This window comes from Calypte anna, chromosome 15 (assembly GCF_003957555.1).
Source record: "Calypte anna isolate BGI_N300 chromosome 15, bCalAnn1_v1.p, whole genome shotgun sequence".
NCBI classification, from domain to species: domain Eukaryota; kingdom Metazoa; phylum Chordata; class Aves; order Apodiformes; family Trochilidae; genus Calypte; species Calypte anna.
The window spans coordinates 846,124-864,420 of record NC_044261.1 but is presented as its reverse complement, the minus strand read 5'-3'; the positions used below and the strand labels follow the sequence as shown (position 1 = coordinate 864,420).

The 18,297-nt window shown below is 54.5% G+C and overlaps 2 protein-coding genes across 4 annotated transcripts in view; both read left to right on the top strand.

Annotated features, from left to right (window-relative positions):
• Window positions 1-6,306, top strand: part of GRK3 (G protein-coupled receptor kinase 3) — a 54,382-nt gene extending 48,076 nt beyond the window's left edge. The window contains exons 20-22 of one of the 3 annotated variants that reach the window (XR_003988238.1): window positions 411-524; window positions 1,078-5,512; window positions 6,208-6,306. Coding sequence is in view for 1 of the 3 variants with exons in the window: in XM_030460885.1 (XP_030316745.1) it covers window positions 411-524; window positions 1,078-1,239 (276 nt within the window). In the remaining 2 variants the exon portion in view is untranslated. Of the gene's footprint in view, window positions 1-410; window positions 525-1,077; window positions 5,840-6,207 lie in introns of those variants that run through there. The other 2 variants (XR_003988239.1, XM_030460885.1) reach the window with 2 other exon arrangements.
• A 2,284-nt stretch (window positions 6,307-8,590) lies between these two features.
• Window positions 8,591-18,297, top strand: part of MYO18B (myosin XVIIIB) — a 50,362-nt gene continuing 40,655 nt past the window's right edge. The window contains 17 exon segments of the mRNA XM_030460667.1: window positions 8,591-8,663; window positions 9,685-9,760; window positions 10,398-10,553; window positions 11,144-11,359; window positions 11,792-11,927; window positions 12,137-12,202; window positions 12,398-12,513; window positions 12,685-12,747; window positions 12,749-12,835; window positions 13,601-13,794; window positions 13,899-13,918; window positions 14,549-14,691; window positions 14,982-15,082; window positions 15,544-15,607; window positions 15,715-15,783; window positions 15,785-15,826; window positions 15,828-15,861. Of these exon segments, the coding sequence (XP_030316527.1) occupies window positions 9,722-9,760; window positions 10,398-10,553; window positions 11,144-11,359; window positions 11,792-11,927; window positions 12,137-12,202; window positions 12,398-12,513; window positions 12,685-12,747; window positions 12,749-12,835; window positions 13,601-13,794; window positions 13,899-13,918; window positions 14,549-14,691; window positions 14,982-15,082; window positions 15,544-15,607; window positions 15,715-15,783; window positions 15,785-15,826; window positions 15,828-15,861 (1,546 nt within the window). The 5' untranslated portion in view covers window positions 8,591-8,663; window positions 9,685-9,721.

Below are 18,297 nucleotides of genomic sequence, written 5' to 3'. Positions count from 1 at the left end.
TCCCTTCCAACTATTTGGAATAGGAAGATTGCCCTGTTCTTAATAACAGCAGTAATACTTGGGAAATATATAAAATTATATGCAACTCTCTTGAGGGAAAATAGTTAGTATTTTGTTTGTAGACACACCTATTTGTAGATTCTTGTTTCATGCTGTCATTATTACTGGCTTTCTTAGCTTATATTTCATTGTCCCTGAAGCAACCAAGCCCCATGCTAAATCTCTCTCTTACCTTGTAATCTAACTTTAGTTCATGACCCAGTCTTCAGAAATAGAGATTTGTGTAATGGCTGTTAATGTTCATACCTTGGTTTAGGTGGGTAGTCCAGAAAAATTAGATATTAGCTTTACTTGATGGGCAGCAGTTTATTTCAAATCATCTTTCTGCTTTATTTTTGCAAATGCTACAGCAAAACCTCCTGACAATGGAACAAATAGTATCTGTTGAAGAAACACAAATTAAAGATAAGAAATGCATCTTACTGAGAATTAAAGGAGGAAAACAGTTTGTCCTACAGTGTGAGGTGAGCTTTTTTATCTATAGCTCTTACTCAGATTGTTTTGTGTGTCATGAAATGATTGTTTGATTAATTAATTAACAAGTTTCTCACGTCCTCCCATTATGTATTAACTATGGATACTTCATGAAGCAAAGGTGAACCTGAGTAAAACTGGGAAACTTTTATCACACTCAAATTTGGGGAGCAGGGAAGTGGCAGCTGTGCCAGGTCCTGGTGGGGATCTCAGTGGTGTTTGGGCCACAAGGAGTTCAGTTTAATAAATTGTTACAAACTTGGAAACTTCTCATCCTCTGTGGTTTTAAAGGCCTTTTGGGGAGGTGTCTCACTGCAGTTGGTTCATGTTTAGCAGGTTCTCCACAGAGGAGCTTCCCCAGCTGCAGTGCTGCCACCTGGCCTGGTCCATGCAGTGGTGGAGGAGCTGGATGCTCTCAGTAGCCCAGGTTACTCATTCATCCCTTTCTTTGGGTTTTCCACATTGTGTCAAGTGCTGTCTAAGAGAGGAGATGCTGTTGACACTTTACTGTCAAGTACCAAACTACTTCTGATTCTCTTTCAGAGCGACCCAGAATTTGTTCAGTGGAAAAAGGAGCTGACAGAAGCTTTCACTGAGGCACAGAGGTTGCTGCGTCGGGCTCCCAAGTTCCTCAACAAATCTCGGTCAACAGTTGTGGAGCTTTCCAAACCACCCCTCAGCCACAGGAATAGCAACGGGCTGTAGGAGACAGGGAGCAACATTCACTGAGGAGAAAGCTGCTTTGTTCAACGTGTCGAGTCTCACAGAATCCTTAGGAATTACTTTGTGCAGCCCTGGCTGCGGGATGTGCCGAGAGGAGGGAGATTGAGATGTTTACAGCGTGGGATGATGTCAGGACTCTGTCTCTGGAGGTTGTGGAGACTGAAACAATGGCAAGTGACTTCATGCTCCTGGCAGTGGTGGCAATCACCAACCTTGGAGGCTGCATATTGCTCCCACGCATCCCCACACCCCGGTGGTGTCCGTTACTCTCCAACTACTGATGGAAGGAAGGAAGGAAGGAACAAGATGCTGTTTCCTCTGCAATACCCTGGTTTGGTGTGTACCAAGCCTGGAGGCCAAGGTGGTTCCTGCTGGCTAGGACAAGCCCTGGTGTGTGTGTGACCCTGAGAAACCCCTCGGCTGTGGGAGGAGCTGCAGACTTGCCCTGTTGGATAACCTTTGGTCTGTGGTGTTGCCATGTTGTTCCCACCATTACTGCTGACTTGATGATAACCTTTCTCCGTACTGCTGGTGATCAACAGTGTGACTCTTATGCACTTCGAAGTACTGAGTTCTAACTGTCCTGTGGTTTAAATGTTATTGCTACTTCGTGGAAACCTTGAACTCAGATTATTCCCTTGGTTTGTTGTACTCGCTAATAGTAGCTACCACCGTTTTGCTTCTTCTACGTATATGCAGTACTATAACTGACACAATAGAGTAATAATTGGTGAAGAGGAATTTATGGTAGCTTCATCTTGTGCTCTGTTGTATAAATTGACTATTTTAGCACAGTTTTTAAAGAGCAGATTCCTTTTGACAAGTTTACAGTGAACATAAAGACAGTTCTTTTCCATTTCAGGTCAACTGCACTTTTTAAAAATTAAAAAAGTTATTCAAATCCCATGCATTCCAGTGCATGTCCTGGGTTAAAGTATCTGAGTACCTCGGTACGTATTCGGGATCACTCTTCAGTTGTGGGACTTGTGGATCCTTCTCTGTTGTACACAAGAACATTAAGCAAGTGTGTTCTCCCAGTGTAGATGTCCCAGACCTTTGCTGTAGCTCAGCTCAGGAGGTTCCTGCACACATCTCGTGGCTCAGCTTGCAAAAGGATTTTTGGTTTTCTTTCTGAGAGTTCCAGATGTCCACATAGAGAACAGTCTGAGAATGGAACTGAAAAACGAGCTGATCAAATGCCAGGTTTCTGTTAATTCTACTTGAACCATCAATCATGTCATGTGGAAACTCTTGCTAAGGCAAAAATATCACCTTAGACTGTCAGACAACGTTGAGCATGTGCAGGCAGCCTTCCCCTGGTTGTTGTGATGTTTTGTAAGAGATAGGTCAGGGCCTGAATTAAAGCTTTTTTTTTTCCTGATTTGATAATACCTTAGAGAACATTTTCTGCCTGGTTAGGGTGGTGCCACTCTCCTGCTCCCTGGAGACAATGGGAATTTTATCCCCATAAATGGGAGCAGATATTCCCCCAGCAGCTGGTGTGTTGCTGATGGGAAACTGCAGAGTCCTAGACCTGTTTTCCTTGTAGAAAGGTACAAATTGGCAAACACAGGAGAATTATTTTCAAAGTACTTGTTTATATCCTGAGCACACTTGTAATAAAATGTGGATGTATTTGCTTCTAGAAGTGGGAATGGCTCAACTCAGCACAGTGTGTGCTGTCACACGTGTGTGACCCCTGTCCCTGCTGCAGCCTAAAAGGGAAAATCCATTTGGGAAGATGCCCCATGTCACTCAGGTGATGTCTCAGTGATTTTCTGTTTCTTTTTTCCCCCATTTGTTTAACAAGACAATCTGTAAAAAGAGTACCAGCTTCTCTGTCATCCTTACTGGTAAGTGATGTTCAGCCTCAGCATCCTCTGATGCTGGTGGTTACCAAGGTGTGGCACAGAAAATCTCATTTCACTGCCACTGCCTGCTCTGGGTGGGGGGCAGCTTTCCCTACATACCATGCTCTGCTTTCATTTTGATGTTTGCTCTGGAAAAAAAAAAAAAAAAGAACCCTCAGATTGTGGTAAAAGCAGCTCTTGGTTCTCATGTGACTTGTTGATACTTTCTTACTCCATTAGCAGTTCCATCCTTCACTCTGAGCTTTGTTCCATGCTTGCTTTTTACTCCCAGCCCTTGCTGGCAGAGCTTGGCAGGTTGTGGTGCAGCCAGCCCAGGCTGTGGTGCTGGTGTCTGTGCAGAAATTGTGCCTCAAAGCCACAGACTGAGTGTGAGATGCAGGCTGTGTGATGCCTGATGGAAATACACAGGTTCTGAAGTGGGGTGGAGTGGGGAGCTCCTTGGCCTGGGTGCCATGCTGCCAGGCAGCACTGCTCACCAGGGCTGGGAGTGGAATGGCAAAAAAATGTGCTTTTCTTTGGCCAGATGATTTATTGGCAGTTTTTAACCCAAAACTGTGCTGTTGGGAGAGGAAGAGAGGTTACTGGAGTGAGAAACTGGTGTGTGCTGGGGGAGAGCTGGGGTCTCTGGGTGGGAGACACTGGTTCTGGTGGTGAGGGAGAGCTGGGGCTCCATCCTCCAGAGCAAGATCTTAGATCCTGCTCCCAGCTGATTGCTCCTGCTTTAGGTACCAAATTCCTTGAAGTTCTTTCTTGGGCAGAGGTCCTTGCTGGTGATGTTTTGCATGAGGTCTGTGCTGTAGGTGCAGAAAATGCTGGTGAGGGCAGAGAGCAGGGGGTGGTGGTGCCTCATGCAGCATGGCCAGGTTTGTAGGACTTCTTTTTAATATTCAGGGAAGTAAATACAAAAGAAATCAGAGCTTCAGGCATCAGCAGAGCTGAGTAAATGATTAAACACAGATTTTTATTAAACAAATAGTAATAAAAAAAATCCACCAAGATTTAAGCATGGAGGGGAATTGTTTCTTCTGTTTCAAACTGGAGGCTCCCATGCCAGACAGCTGGGTTAAATGCTCCCCTGACAGCCCCAGGAGCCCTCAGTGCTGCAGAGATTGTTTTCTAATTACTCTGTGTCTCTAAAGAACAAGCTGACAAATGCAGGAGGGCTGGAGAGCAAGTGCAGGAGTGATGTGATGCTGGAAAGGGGGAGTTTCTGCTCAGGGGATCAGAGTGGCTTTTAGGGGAGCTCCAGCTCTATTCTCTGGTTTCCCCTCTTCCTCCCTTTCTTTTTTTTTGACTCTTCCCCCTTTTCTTCTCCTTTTCCCCCTCTTCTTCCCCCCTTTTTCCCACTCTGGGTAGGATGGCAGTGTTGATAGATGAGAGTTGCTGTAAATTAATGTCTCACTGCAAGAGCAGGGATACATCAAATTCTCACCAAAATCTCACTTTTGTGAGTTAAAATTTTTAAGTGCAGGAGAAGCAAAGCACTGAATATTTTCCTGCTGGAAGCAAAGTGCAACTGAGGAAGCTTTGGGGCTGGTCAGGAGCTGGGTGGGTGTCAGCTGAGATGGCCCAGCTCTGCTGGTACAGATTTTTATCATTCAAATGTATCCAGTAATTATTCTGCAAATTCATGAAACTGTTACAGGAACATTTACTAATTTTATTTTATTTTTTTAATCTTTCATCTGGCTGTGAGCTCTCCAGCTTCCTAACTATAAAACCTCCTTGGTATGAGCTGTGTTTGAGCTCTGGGTCTTGTCCCCAGTCCAGCCAAGTCCAGGGCTGCAGCCTCACCAGACCCTCCTCAAACCAGTGCAGTGAGAGAGGCTCTGGAGCTGACCCAGCTTCCCTTGACGTTCCCCATGTGGTACCCCCCATAAGGCTTCAAAAATAGGCTCTGGGGAGGCTCAGAATATTTGGCTGTGGGGCTGGGGAGCCTGGTGGGTCAGGCCAGGGCTGTGCTGAGCATGCACACTAAAGGAGAGAGACCTCAGCTTGGCTGGGATTAAGGGAATGCAAGAACTCTGCTTTGGAGATGTGGCAACAGTTGGCTTCCTTTTCTTCTTCTTTTCGTTTTTTCTTTCTTTTTTCCTTTTTTTTTCTTTTTTTCTTTTGTTTTTTCCTCTTTTTTTTTTTTTTTTTCCCTCTCCCACTACTTTTGCAAGGGTTGGAACTGCCAAGGGGCTCCTGGGGTTGGTTTTGTTCTGGTGTGTGCAATGCAGGGCATGGGGCAGAGGAAATGTTGTGCATTGGGAGCTAATCCCAAACCTGTTCATCCAGCTGGGATCCCCTGCAGGCAGCTGCTGGGGGGCTGGTGCTGGGACCCCCAGATCCTGCAGGATGGAGCTCCCCCTGCCCTCTGATGCCTCCTGCATCAGTTCCAGGTGGGTCACAGCAAATTAAATCCTGAGCAGTGACCTGGCTGGAGGTGGGGATGCTGCCCCTTTCCTGGCAGCTGGGCAGGGACAGGGTGGAGGCTTCCAGGGGGTTTGGCTGAGCTGGGAGGCACTGGGAGGCACTGGGAGCTCCCCAGGCAGCAGAGGGCAGGGACTCTGAAATGCTCAAAATATCTAGGGAGGAAAGGACTTACTTTGAAGTGTGCAGTAGAAAGTAAATAATTCTAGTTGTTGTTGATTAATGTCAGGACTGGGTCAGTTCTAGAGGTTAATGATAAAAAAAAAAAAAAAAGAATAATCTGAGAGGTGTATTTTGAAGAAGCATAGTATTAATTTTAATATTGTAAAAAGAAAAAAAAGGAAATATCTAAAGTATACAGAGAACCTATGTATATCCAAAAGTATGAGGAATTTCAAGATAATCTACTTTTGTTTTCTGTTGATTTCTATTCCATGGTGTACATATTGTGTGGGTTGAACATTGGCTGTTTTAATACTATTGTTAAATTGTATTTTTATTTTGTGTTAAACTAATCATCACAGACTCAGCTTTATTTTGTTTATGTAAAGGTTGCTATGCTATGTAGGTATAAAACCAAGAATTCTATTTTAACAAAAAAGAAAAAAAAGCATTTTATATTATTTATTAAATACATGTTTCTCCAACTTCTGACATTCCACAGAGTTTCTGCTCCATCTGTGTATGGAATGGCCGTTCCTCTCAAGCAGGACCAGTCAGCTTTATTCTGTTTTTCATAATAAAGTTGAAATAGTTTCTGTCAGTCTGTACCCTTCTGTTGTGAGCACAGGGACTTGCAGGCACTGCTGGGACCATGTGGAAGCACCTGAAAAACTCATAAATAATGAGGGTGCAAATCAACCCTGGCTGTGGTGTTTCTAATATTCCCCTTTATCCCTTGGCATGGCAGAGTAAGCTTTTATTCCTCTGAGTCTGTGCTGGGTTACTGGGGATTCGTGACCTTAAACTGGGGTGAGGAATCAGCTCAGGTATTTGGGAAGGGCTCGAATGGTGAGGTTGCTGCTGGTGGAAGGGGCTGAGTGCTGGAGCAGAGCCTGATGGGCTCACAGGCACCCAAAAATATCTGCTGGGAAGGATTTCTGCTGTTTCAGGGGGATTTTACTTGGTTCTGACAGGCAGGATGGAGCCCGGGCTGGGGTTGGTGCTTTGGGGGCTGAAAGGGCCCCAGGAGCCAACCCCTCACTGCCAGTAGCCACGGGGCAGGCTTGGCTGGGGGAGCTGGGGGCTTGCTGGGGTGTTGGCTGTAGCCAAACCAGGCACCCCCTTCCTGAGAGGGTTCAAGGAGAGCTGGGAATCCATCAGATAACAAATCCTTTGCTAAAAGTCAGGGCAGGGGCAGTCGTGGCCTCTGCAGGGTGAGGAGACCTCAGGGTGGCAAAGGATGTGCTGCTGGTTTGGGGTACAGGCTCTTCTCTTTGGGGTTTGGGGTACAGGCTCTTTCCTTTGGGGTTTGGGGTACAGGCTCTTTCCTTTGGGGTTTGCAGGTGCTTTTTGGGATTAACCACACAGCCCCTGGAGGCTGAGCTGTGGCGTTTGCCAGTGGTGCTGCTAAAGCCACCTCTTGAGATGCTGCCCAGGATTGGAAGGGGATGGCTGCTTTTCCCTGCTTTTCCCTGCTTTTTCCCTGCTTTTCCCTGCTTTTCCCTGCTTTTCTTCTTGCCTTGTGTTCTCCCCCTCACCCCTGCCTGCTCCTGTTTTCTCTCTGGTCGAGTTCCTGAGCTGAGCTGCTCTGCCTGAGAGCACCCAGAGGCCAGAGGTGGATGTGAGGCTGGGGTCTCACCCACTGCATGTGTCCAGACAGGGATTTGTTGAGCACCAGGGTCAGAAATACAGTTTTTGGGGTTTTGTCCAGGGTTGGGACTCACTGTCCTGCCAGGCTGGAACAGGACAGGGACCATGGGTAGCTATGGGCTTGGCTGGATGTGAGGCTGGGAAGAGGCTTTCCCAGTTGTAGGAGGCATTTTTCCTTAAGGGAAGAGAGATCAGAGAATGGGGGAGATGGCAAATTGAAATGAGTCTGAAAAACAGAATAAAGCATGAGCATCCTAAGAAAGAGAGGTGTACTTACAAGCACTGTTTCAGTGACAACATTTGGTCCTTCAAAAAGAAAAACAAAACAACAAAAAAAAACCACAACAGAAAGGAGCAGATTCACACAAATAGCTACTAGGGGTGTAAAGAAATCTATTGAAAGAGAACCTGTTTTAAATGTGTAATTTAATGGTAAGAAAAGCCAGTATCTGTAAATAACTTTAGATATTGTATCTATGAGGATCATTCTTTGTTTTCTGTACTTGGCTCTTTTCATATTTATTGTGCAGAGGAGGGGCTGCCCCCTGTGTGCTGCTGCACCTCCAGTAGGACTTCTCACAGAGACTCCTCCGAGTTTACAGTCCTCAGCTGTTTGTGACTGATGTGCCACACTTGGGTCATCCCGACGTTGTTTTTTTAGATTTTATTTTATTTTTTTAAAGGGTTATATTTCGGCACAGCTACGCTGCTTCTGTGTGTTGGTCAGTACAGCTGCTCTCAGACGGTGAGAACCCCAATAATAAAATCCGTCCTTTGCCTGTGGGCTGTCTCCTGCTTCTTTTGCTCTCACCTCTCCCTTTCCGGTACCGGGTTCTCTTGGACCAACCCCTGCACCCCTCACTGCCCAGTCCCATCACCATCCTTCACCTGCGGTGCTGGTCCCCATGTCCCCACGCGTGGAGGGGGAGGTGGTGGCTGGTGGGAGAGTGCGGAGCAAGGATGTGGCTGGGGGTGCAGCCCCCCGACCCCCCCCCCCCAACTCCCTGCATCACCCCTGGGGTGTCTCGGGTCTGCCCGGCGCGGTTCCCCCTCTCGTGGCAGGAGGACACGGGTGACACGCGTGTGTGGAGGGGCTGGGAGGGCCCCGCGGTGCCGTCGCCTCTCCCCAGCGGAGGCCCCGGTGCCACCGCCGCGGGTATTTTTAGCCGTGACATGTGTCACCTCAGCTGCCAGCCCCGGGGGGAGGCTCCCGCTGCCGCCCATCACCCCCCGCCTGCCCTCTGGGCTGCCCGCTCCCGCCCAGCCCGCTGCCGGTGGAGGCCCCCGAGCCTGCAGCCCCCCACCCAGGTACGGACACTCCGGTGGCGGTGTGTGTGGGGGGGTCCTGTGGGGTGGGAGTCAGAATGGGGCTTTCTGGGTGTGCTGGCAGGCGGGCCCCTCGGCGGGGAGGTTATTTTTAGGTGGGAAGGGATGATGGTGATAGCGGCAGCCCCGGCTCCGGGGGCGGCTTCCAGCCATGGGCTGTGCTGGGGAGAGGAGCTGGGGGGGCTGCCATGGGAATGGGGACACTGGGTTCCTGCGGGAGGGGGGGCCGGGACCCCTGGGTGGCCTCAGCTCTTGGCACCTGGTACTGGGTGGTTCCTGCCTGAGGACCAGACCCGAACGGCTGAATGGGGCTGAGTCCTGCTCCGCGGGTGGGGGGAGTTGGGGTGCTGGTGGTCCCCAGGTCGTGGTCCCCAGGCCGTGTTCGGGCCCTGCTGTGTGCTTGGTTGTGTCACATCCCCTGCCGTGCCTCAGTTTCCCCACGTGTGGAGCAGGGATTGAGGATCCAGCGGGGGGAGCACTGTGGGCACCCCCTTGGGCTCTGCTGCCGACATTTGGGGCCGGCTGCCCCGCAGGGGTGGGTGGCAGAGGCTTGGGGTGACAGCACGGGGACAGAGCCGGTCCCCAAAGGGAGGCAGGGCAGGTGGAACCCGGTGCTGCGTCCCCAGAAGGCAAAGGGACATTCCTTAGCCGGGTCCTGGCTGTCCCCCACCCCTGCCCTTTACTGTACAAGGAGATGCGGCCGCTGCGACCTGCTGGGGGCATGAATGATCTCGACAGGTGAAGCTGGGGGGTCGGCCCGGGAAGGCTCCCATGGCCACCCTGAGCCACCCGGCCCGGGGCAGCAGCGGGGTCCTCTCAGTGTCACCGTCACCCCGGACCACCCCCTTCCCACGCCCCTCCCCGTGCTGGGGGCCGGCGGTGACTGCTGGTGGCCGCTGGTGGCTGCTGGTGGCCCTGTCCTCTCGGTGCCGGGGCTGCCTGGGCAAGGTCACGCTGCTCCTGGCTAATTCTCCGCTCTCTCCCCACCCGTGCTCCGGCACAGCCCGGCGGCTCTCGGCACAGCCCCGTCCCTCCTCGCCATGGCCATCTCCTCCCGCCTCGCCCTCTGGGAGCAGAAGGAAAGTTCGGGTCCGGGGCGGTACCGGCGGTGGTGTGGGCTGGATGGATGCTCAGGGTGCTGGGCAGGGGCCGTGGGGGGGGGACACACCGCAGCACCCTGCCACACACGCCTCCGGGGCTGGTGTCCCCTCGCTGCCACGTGCACGGCGCTCCTGCTGCTCCCAGGCTGGAATGTTCTGGTTTGGAGCAGATTTTGCTGCTGTTGAGGGAATGAGGTCGGCTGCAGGGCTGAGCCTTGCGGGACCCTGCCGGGGCTCGGGGCTGCTGCGGGGATGTGGGGCAGGGTCTGGGCTTGGGGCCGCACGGAAGGACTGCGGGTCTGCATGAGGCTGCAGAGATGCCGGGAGCTGCTTCTCGCCTTGCTGCAGCCAGGACAGATCCTGCCATGGCTGTGACAGAGCTGCCGGGGACCCAGGGCTGCCCCCAGACCTTGGTGACATGCAGAAGGCTTGGTGCTCCTCTGCAGGGATTTTTTTTTTTTTCTTGGTGCTTCTCCTGCTCGCCACAGCATCCCCGAATGTGCTCGTGGGTGCCCAACAGCCCCGGGTGCTGCTGCTGCACTGCTGCTGTCCCTGTCTTTGCCGGGGGTCCCTCCCTGTGCCCAGCCTGTAATCCAGACTCTGCTCCTGCCAACAGATCCGGGACGAGGATCGGGGCCCAGCCCCATCTCCCCCCCCTCTGCTCCTCTCTGTCATCCCCGGGGGGTTCATCAAGCAGCTCGTGAGGGAGACTGAGAAGGAAGCCAAGGTGGCCAAGCAGAAGAAAGAGGCCAAGGCCAGCTTGAAACAGGAGGTGAGAAGTGGGGAACCCCACACAGCACCAGGGACACTGTGCTGGCTGGGTGTCCCCACCTGTCCCCAGCTCCAACCAGTTCCTGGGGGCTAAGGGACAGCAGGACCCCACAGTGCTGCCCCAGCTGGGTAGCTGAGGGGTTTGTTTTCAAGAGGAGGGTTGGATGGTGGGGCTGGACTCAGCATGCCATCAGCTGCAGCCCCTGGCAGCATCTGCCACTCAGTGCTGCAGAATCCATTAGTGCAGCTTTGCCATTCCTGACCTGCTCGATTGGAAGGGGGGTAATTAAGCAGAGAACAAAGCTCTGTGGTTCAGCTCACTGAGGCTGGAAGTGTGTGGGGCATCCCCAGGCAGGGACCGAATGGCTGAGAGGGAGGAGGAGGGTGATGAGGATGCTGCTGCCTGGGACTGTGCAGCCAGGTCTGGGGCAGGCTGAGCCCACAGTGAGGTCAGGGCTGGAGCTTGTGTCCTGCTGGGCAGTGCTTGGCTCAGGCATCCCACGCCAGGCTGTGGATCCTGAGGCCTGGGCTGGGGTTGGGTCCTTTGGCCCCTCTCCCTCTCTGACCTGACTCCTCTCCTCTGCTTGGCAGCCCGTGGAGGAGGACAAGGCCAGAGAGCACCCCAGCCAGCAAGGGTACAGCCACTGCAGAACGGGGCTGCACACCGTTGGAGCAGAGGGGCAAGGGGTCCCTCCCCCCACACCCAAGGAGCCTGCCACCTGGGAAGGCTGCCCAGGGACCACCCTCCAGCAAAGCCCCTGCACCCAGCACAGCAGCAGCTGCCCCCAAAGCAGTGGAGCCCCCTCAGCCTGAAGGCTGCCAAGGCTGAGAAGGGGTTGTGCCTGGAGAAGAGCCCCAAGGACCCCTGCCCAGGAGGCACCCCCCAGCTCCAGCCCCCACACCCAGCAAGGGCCCCCAGCTCTGCAGCAAAGTCCCCCCCCAAAAAGGAGGGGATCCCACCCAAGGGACGGGCCCTGAGAGCACCAAGAAGGAGAAGGGGGCACCCCCAAACCACCAGCAGCACCCAGACAAGGTGGAAGCCAAGAAGGAGCCAGGACCATCCAGGAAAGAGCCAGAGAGATGAAGAAGAGATGTTGGATGGCAGCAAGAAGGAGCCAAGGGAAATTAAAAAGCCTGGAAAAACTGCAAACAAGTCAGAGGGCTCCAAGGGAGAAGCCGGGAGGGACCCAGAAAAGGCAGGAGAGGCAAAGGAGGTGGAGAAGGTGAAGAAGGAGCCAGGAGAGGCTAAAGAGGCACCAAAGGAGAGCAAAGAGGAGGCACCAAAGGAGAGCAAAGAGGCACCAAAGAGAGAGCAAAGAGGAGGCCTCAGCAGGAGCGAGTACAGAGGAGGGCCGAGGCCACAGCCAAGGAGCAGGTAATGTGTCTGCAGCCCTGCTGGGCTGTCTCCCCGTGTCCTGGGGACATTCTCTGCCTTTCTTTCCTCTTTTCCTGCCTGCAGGGGCTCAGGCGGGGCAGGGGAGGGGCAGAGGCCTGTGGATTTGCTGCCGTCCCTGGGACAAGCCGGGGTTTGTCCAGCTCCGTTTTGCCCGGTTCCTGCACCCTCCCATCTCTCCTCCCCCGCAGGCTCCGAGGGACGTTGGTACGAAGCAGAGAAGGTCTGGCTGATCCAGGAGGATGGCTTCACCCTTGGTAACTCCCATTCCCTCACTTCCCAGGGCCCAAGCTCCGCGCCGTCTGCAGCCGGGCTGTGGGTGGGAGCAGGGGGGGCTCTGGGTGCTGCCAGGGCTGTGTTTGGAAGTTGTGACCCCTGGGCAGCTCCTCACCTCACCCCGGGCCGTGCTGGGTGTGGTTGTGGGGGATGGTCTCACCACCTCTCGTTGGCAGCCACCCAACTGAAACCCGAACGTGGGGACCCCCGAGCTGCCGGGCGGGGAGGGTGAGGGTTGCGGCGGGAGGTGGATGGCAGCGTCACCGAGGTGGATGAGGAGAGAGTGCAGCGGGTGGAAGCCCCCTCCTCAGTTCATGCTGCGACCCCCGCCCACAGTGTCTGGAAGGAGGATTAGACCCGGGGCAACCCCTGGGGCATTCTTCCGAGGCTGGATCGGTCCGGGCTGGGTGGGATCCGGCTCCGAGGGCAGAGCTGAGGGGGTGCTCTGGCTCTGTCCCCGCAGACCAACCCCCCCAGCCTGGATTACGCCGAGGATTTGGCCTCGCTCCTCAGCCTCAACGAGTGCCAGTGCCCTCCACACGCTGCAGCAGCGCTACCGCGCCCGCCAGCCCTGCACCTTCGCCCGGGCACAGCCTGGTGGCCATCGGGGCGAGGCAGCGCCTCGGGGAAGGTGGCGTGGGGAGATGGATCTCCCGCGGGAAGCGGTCACCGACCCTCGTGGGGACAGCGGCAGATGCCCATGGGTGCCAGCAGGTGCACCGTGGGACTGTCGGCGGGGCTCTGAGGACGGCGGGAGCGGGGTGGCCAGCGGGATGTGCGGGGCTGGGGATGCTCTGACGGTCACAGCGGGGAAGGGAATGCGGTGGGGGATGCGGGTGGGGGATGCTCTGGGGACATTTGGGGCTGTGGAGGGGGAAGGATCGGGGTTTGGGAGGCAGAGGGGTGGGGGATGGTTTGAGGACACTCAGGGCCTGGGATGTTCCAAGGCTGATGTTGCTCTGAGGATGTTTGAGGTGCAGGGATACTCGGGGCTGGGCAATGCAGGGTTTGGGGGTGCTTTTCACTGGAAACTGTTCCCAGCACCGATTTTTTCATGGTTTTGTGTTGCTGGGGCTGCATGCTGAGCAGTCTGAGAGATCTCAGGGCCTGGGCCCTGGGGTGATGCTTGACAGAGCTCCTGCTCATGGCCAGGTTGGAGCTGGTCCTGCTGCAGGTTCCTGGGATAGTCCCAAACCCTTTGCTGCTGTTGCAGCCGGGCTGGGGGTTGTGTCCCCTTCCACAGGAAACCTTAGGGGGCTGGGGGGTTGGTTTCTGCACCCTGAGGAGAAGCCATCACCCCCTGTGTGACACATCTTCAGCTTTTTCTCTACAAGGAGCCTGCTTCTGGGGCATGTTCCCCACTCTCTCCCTGCCCACAGGTGCTGAAGGGGAAGCGAGAGGGCCTGGCCCCAGACATCTGCTCGGTGGCACAGAGAGCCTACAGGAATCTGCTGCTGCAGAGGAGGGACCAGAGCATCCTGCCCATGGGGCGCAGTGGGGCCGGGAAAACCTCGTGCTGCCAGAGAGCCCTGGAGTACCTGGTGGGCACGGCGGGCAGCCCTGGAGGGCAGGGGTGTCAGGTACAGAACTGGGGGAGCAGTCTGGAGGATTGGGTGTCAGGTACAAACTGGGGGCAGTCTGGGAGGGTTGGGTGCAGGTACAGGATTTGGGGGACAGCCTGGAGGGCAGGGTGTCAGGTACAGGAACTGGGGAGCAGCCTGGAGGGTTGGGTGTCAGGTACAGGAACTGGGGGGCAGTCTGGAGGGTTGGGTGTCAGGTACAGGGATTGGGGGGCAGCCTGGAGGGCAGGGTAGTCAGGTACAGGAACTGGGGGGCAGTCTGGAGGGTTGGGTGTCAGGTACAGGAAACTGGGGGGCAGTCTGGAGGGTTGGGTGTCAGGTACAGGAACTGGGGTAACAGGAATCATTTGTCTGCTTCTTGTGTCAGCACTTTTCCCACCAGTCAAGCGATGGGTGAGGTGAGAGGGTGGGTGCGGTAGGGAGTCAGGGGCAGGCTGGGATCTGGGCAAGGGGCTGATGGACAACTTGGAGCAGGGTGGCATGTCCTCCCAGGCTGGAGGCAGTGTGGGATGCTGTCCCTGTGGCCCTGGAGGTGCTCTGGGTCCCAGCATGCTGGGAACAGACCCCCAGGAGGAGCCGATGGAGGCCCAGCCAGGAGGAGAAGCCCCCTCCAGCACTTGGTTGGCAACCCTCGGTGCTGTGCTGGTGCAGCCCTGGCAGGGTCTGGCTCTCCTTCCAACAAGCTTGCAGGGCTGCAGCACCCCTCAGGAGGTGGCTCAGGGGGCTGTGGGGGCTGTGGTTTTGCAGTAGAGAAGATCCAGGCGATGTTCACGGTGCTGAGAGCCTTTGGCTCAGTGACCACCAGGCACAGCTCCAGCTCCACACGTTTCTCCATGCTCCTGTCCCTGGATTTCAGCGCCACGGGGCAGATAACTGCTGCTCACCTCCAGGTACCCCAGGGCACTGCTGGGGTGGGAGGGCTGGGGCTGAGCCCAGGGGTGCTCAGGAGAAGGGGTGAACATCCCCGGGTGGGTTCCCAGCCAGCCTGGGGGTGGGAGCAGCAGGGGGGGAGGAGTAGCCTTGAGCAGAAGCATCTGGGGGCTCTTATCACCATGGGGCTGGCAGGAAAAAGCCCTTAAATCAGAGCTGCCATGGCCCAGAGGGAGGAGAGAGCTGGAGCTGGGGTCCCTGCCTGTGTCCTGGGGTCTCACGTTTGCTGTGTTGCCCCCCCCCTCCCCAGACCATGCTGCTGGAGCGGGGCCGTGTTGCCCAGCAGCCTCCCGGGGAGAGCAGCTTCAACATCTTCCCCCTGATGCTGGCGGGGCTGGATGCAGCAGAGAGGTGGGTGTGCAGCTCCTCTCCTCACCCTCCTGCCACCCCCCATCCCTCCCCTACCACTCATCCCACAATTTGCTCCAGCAACGCCAAGTTTGAGACCCTCTGATGGGAGATTGGGAGGGTGGACCACATCAGTGGAGCTACAGGGAGTGTCAGTGTCCACATCAGTGGAGTTCTGCACCCGAGATTCTCCAGGGCAGCAGGGGGGTTTGCTGGTGTTTTGTTTTTTTTGCACCTTTCACTACAAGTGAAATTGGGGGTTGATCAAGTGATCAGAGATTCCTTTCCTGCTTCTGGCTGTCCCCACAAGCTGCCTGTCCCAGGCAAGTGGCTCCAGGTGCATTTGGTTGACAGCAATCCCCTCGGATGTTGCTGTAAAGGCAAAGGGGCTGCAGGGGTTGGAGATGCCCCCTGGGGGGTGGACAGGAGGCAGCTGGAGTCTCAGTGTCTGCTCCTCCTTCCAGGACAATGCTGCACTTACACCAGGTGACTGAGAGCAACTCCTTTGGGATCAAACCCTTCTCTAAGGTAGGGAGAAACACTGCCCCTTTTGCATCCCCCTGTCTGTACCCCCCATCCCAGGGTGTTCCAGCAGAAGCAGGGACATTTCCCTTCCCATCTCTTTCCCCCTGCAGCCCGAGGAGAAGCAGAAAGCCTCAGTGGCCTTTGCCCAGCTGCGGGCTGCCATGGGCACCTTGGGCATCAACAGCAGAGGAGCAGGTGGCCATCTGGCACATCTTAGCTGCCCATCTATCACCTGGGAGCTGCTGGTGCCTGTAAAGGTAAGGAGAGACCTCTCTCCCCTCTCCTTGTACCTCCTCTTGGTGCCAGGGCTGGAGTGGGGGTGAGGAACCACATCCCAGTGGTGTGTGTGGTCCTTGGGGAGCGATGCAGACTGAGGCTGCTCTGAGCTGGTGGTTTGCCCAGAGGAGGTGGGAGATGCTCCATGGTCCATGCTCAGCCCCAAGGACGGGGATGGGGCTGCAGGATGGGGATGGGGGCTGCCAGCCCCATGGGGAGGATCACAGTGCTTGACTCCTTTGTTGGGACTCTGTCCCCCAGTGACACTGAGAAGGGATGGCTTCAGGTGACAATGATTTTATAATCTCCTGTCTAATACAGTAACTGAATGTTAATAGGATGGAGTCTGGATGAAGATGGTGTTTATAAGGATTTGTTATGCCTTAGCCCTTATAAATTACTGTAAGATGTGCTCTAACCCACTTGTGAGACAGCCACATTGATTTACACGTGTCCAATTCACGAGGGCTGCACAAAGGCTGCTACAAACTGAGCCACAGACATTTCTAAATGTCCCTGCAGCATGTCATAACACATTGGATGCTAATTTCTGCCATTAATTCTTTATTAATTATTTTAAAAGGAATGAATGCTGTCATCACTCACAGCGAGAGTTCCCTCTCTCCCTCTCTCTGGGTGTTCTCTTTTCCCATTCTCCAGCTTCCCTAATGCCCTTCCACGACCTGCTGTCTCAGGCTAAAGTGTGGGGGATAAGGCTCCAAACAAAGTCCTTTCTGCCCTGAGGGTGTTCAGGGAGAGCAGATTCTGGAGCTGTGTCTCCTAAGGGTGAACCAAGGGAATAGATGCTGTGCTGGCCACAGGGGCTTTTGCTGGGGCACCTGAGCTGGTTTTGCCCAAACATGCTGAGCTGTCTGTCCCCAGCATCCTGCAAGTCAGTCTAGAAGTGAATCCAGTGCTATGGTGTCAATTACTCCAACAGGAATAGGTTGTTAATAGCAGGCCAGGCAGGGCTTGGGGCTTCAGAGAGGACTTGGGTATGGGATTAACAAACCAGAGCATGTCTCAGCATCACTCCTCTGGTATTGATTCCCCCATTGTGCCTCGACAAAAGGGGAGAAATGAAAGGAAATATGGATAAAAAATGGATCAAAGTCAGGTGGAGCAAAAGCCTCAGTGGGGGGCAATGACTCTTTTAATGTGGCTAAATCTGTCTCCCCATAGCCACCTCTTCCCCTCCCCTCTCATGCACTTTGAAGTTGCAATATCAAAATCCTCTCCTTGAAATCTCACCTGAGGGAGCCCCGTTTCTGCTCTTCTGCTGGTTCTGCTCTTCTGCTGGTTCTGCTCTTCTGCTGGTTCTGTTTCTTCTGCTGGTTCTGCTCTTCTGCTGGTTCTGCTCTTCTGCTGGCACTGCTGTCCGTGTCACAGCCCTGTCACACATCCCAAGGCTCCAGCTGTGCAGGTTAAATCCACCTTTTTTCCCCCCTTCTGCCGGGGTCTAGCATCCCATCACAAGTTCTGTTGCCCAGGAATAAACCAGGAGGAGAACCCCCCTTCTCCCTGGCTGGGAGTGGAGAAGACCCTTGCATGTTGGGGAGACCCGAGGAGAAAAGGCTGAATTTCCCCAGCCTGCTGTGTCCCGGTCTCAGCCCTGCTTCCCGGGGCCTTTTGAAATGGATCTGGGCAGCTCTTTTTGGGTGGGGGAAAGCAGCAGCTCAGCAGCCAGAGGCCAGCGGGGCATCCTAGGTACCCATTCACCCTGAGTGTTTCAGTCCCCTTTGTCCTGGGCTGCAGAACCCTGCGTGTTTTCAATTTATTCATTGCCTGTTTAACGGAAGGAGGTTTGGGGCTCAGCTGGGGGTCTGCATTCAGCTGCCTCTCAAGCTGTCCTTTTGCTGCCTCCTACAAAAAATGAAGCACCGCAGCTCCCTGCTTCCTGCAGCCTCCCCACCGAAGCCTATTAACACAGGAGGCTGCAAAAGAGGCTTCAGATCGCTGAAATCCTGCCCGTCCCGCAGCTGAGAGCCGAAGGTGCCCCCCCCCACTTAAACCTCCCCCAGCCTCAAGCCTGTGTTATCCCTACAGCCTCGATCGGGGTGACCTTTCCTGAACTGGTGTGGAAATGACACCTTGTTCTTCCTTCCCCCCCCAGCTCAGTGCCCAGATTTACCCTCCTTTTTTAATTAATTTATTAATTTATTTATTCTTTTCATCTCTGCCTGTTGCTGACAGGAGGTGGGACCGGGACGGGCACTGTGCCAGCTCCTCTGTGGTGACAAAAACCTCTGTCCCCGGGGCTGGCACTGCCTCAGGGGGAAAGGTGCAGGGAGGGGGTGTGGGGGTGTGAGGAGACATGGAGGGGCTGCAAAAAAACCCCCCAGGATCTGAAAAAAAACAAAACAAAACAACAGGAAAAAACAAAAAAAAACCCCAACCCCCAACCATCCCCCGCCAAA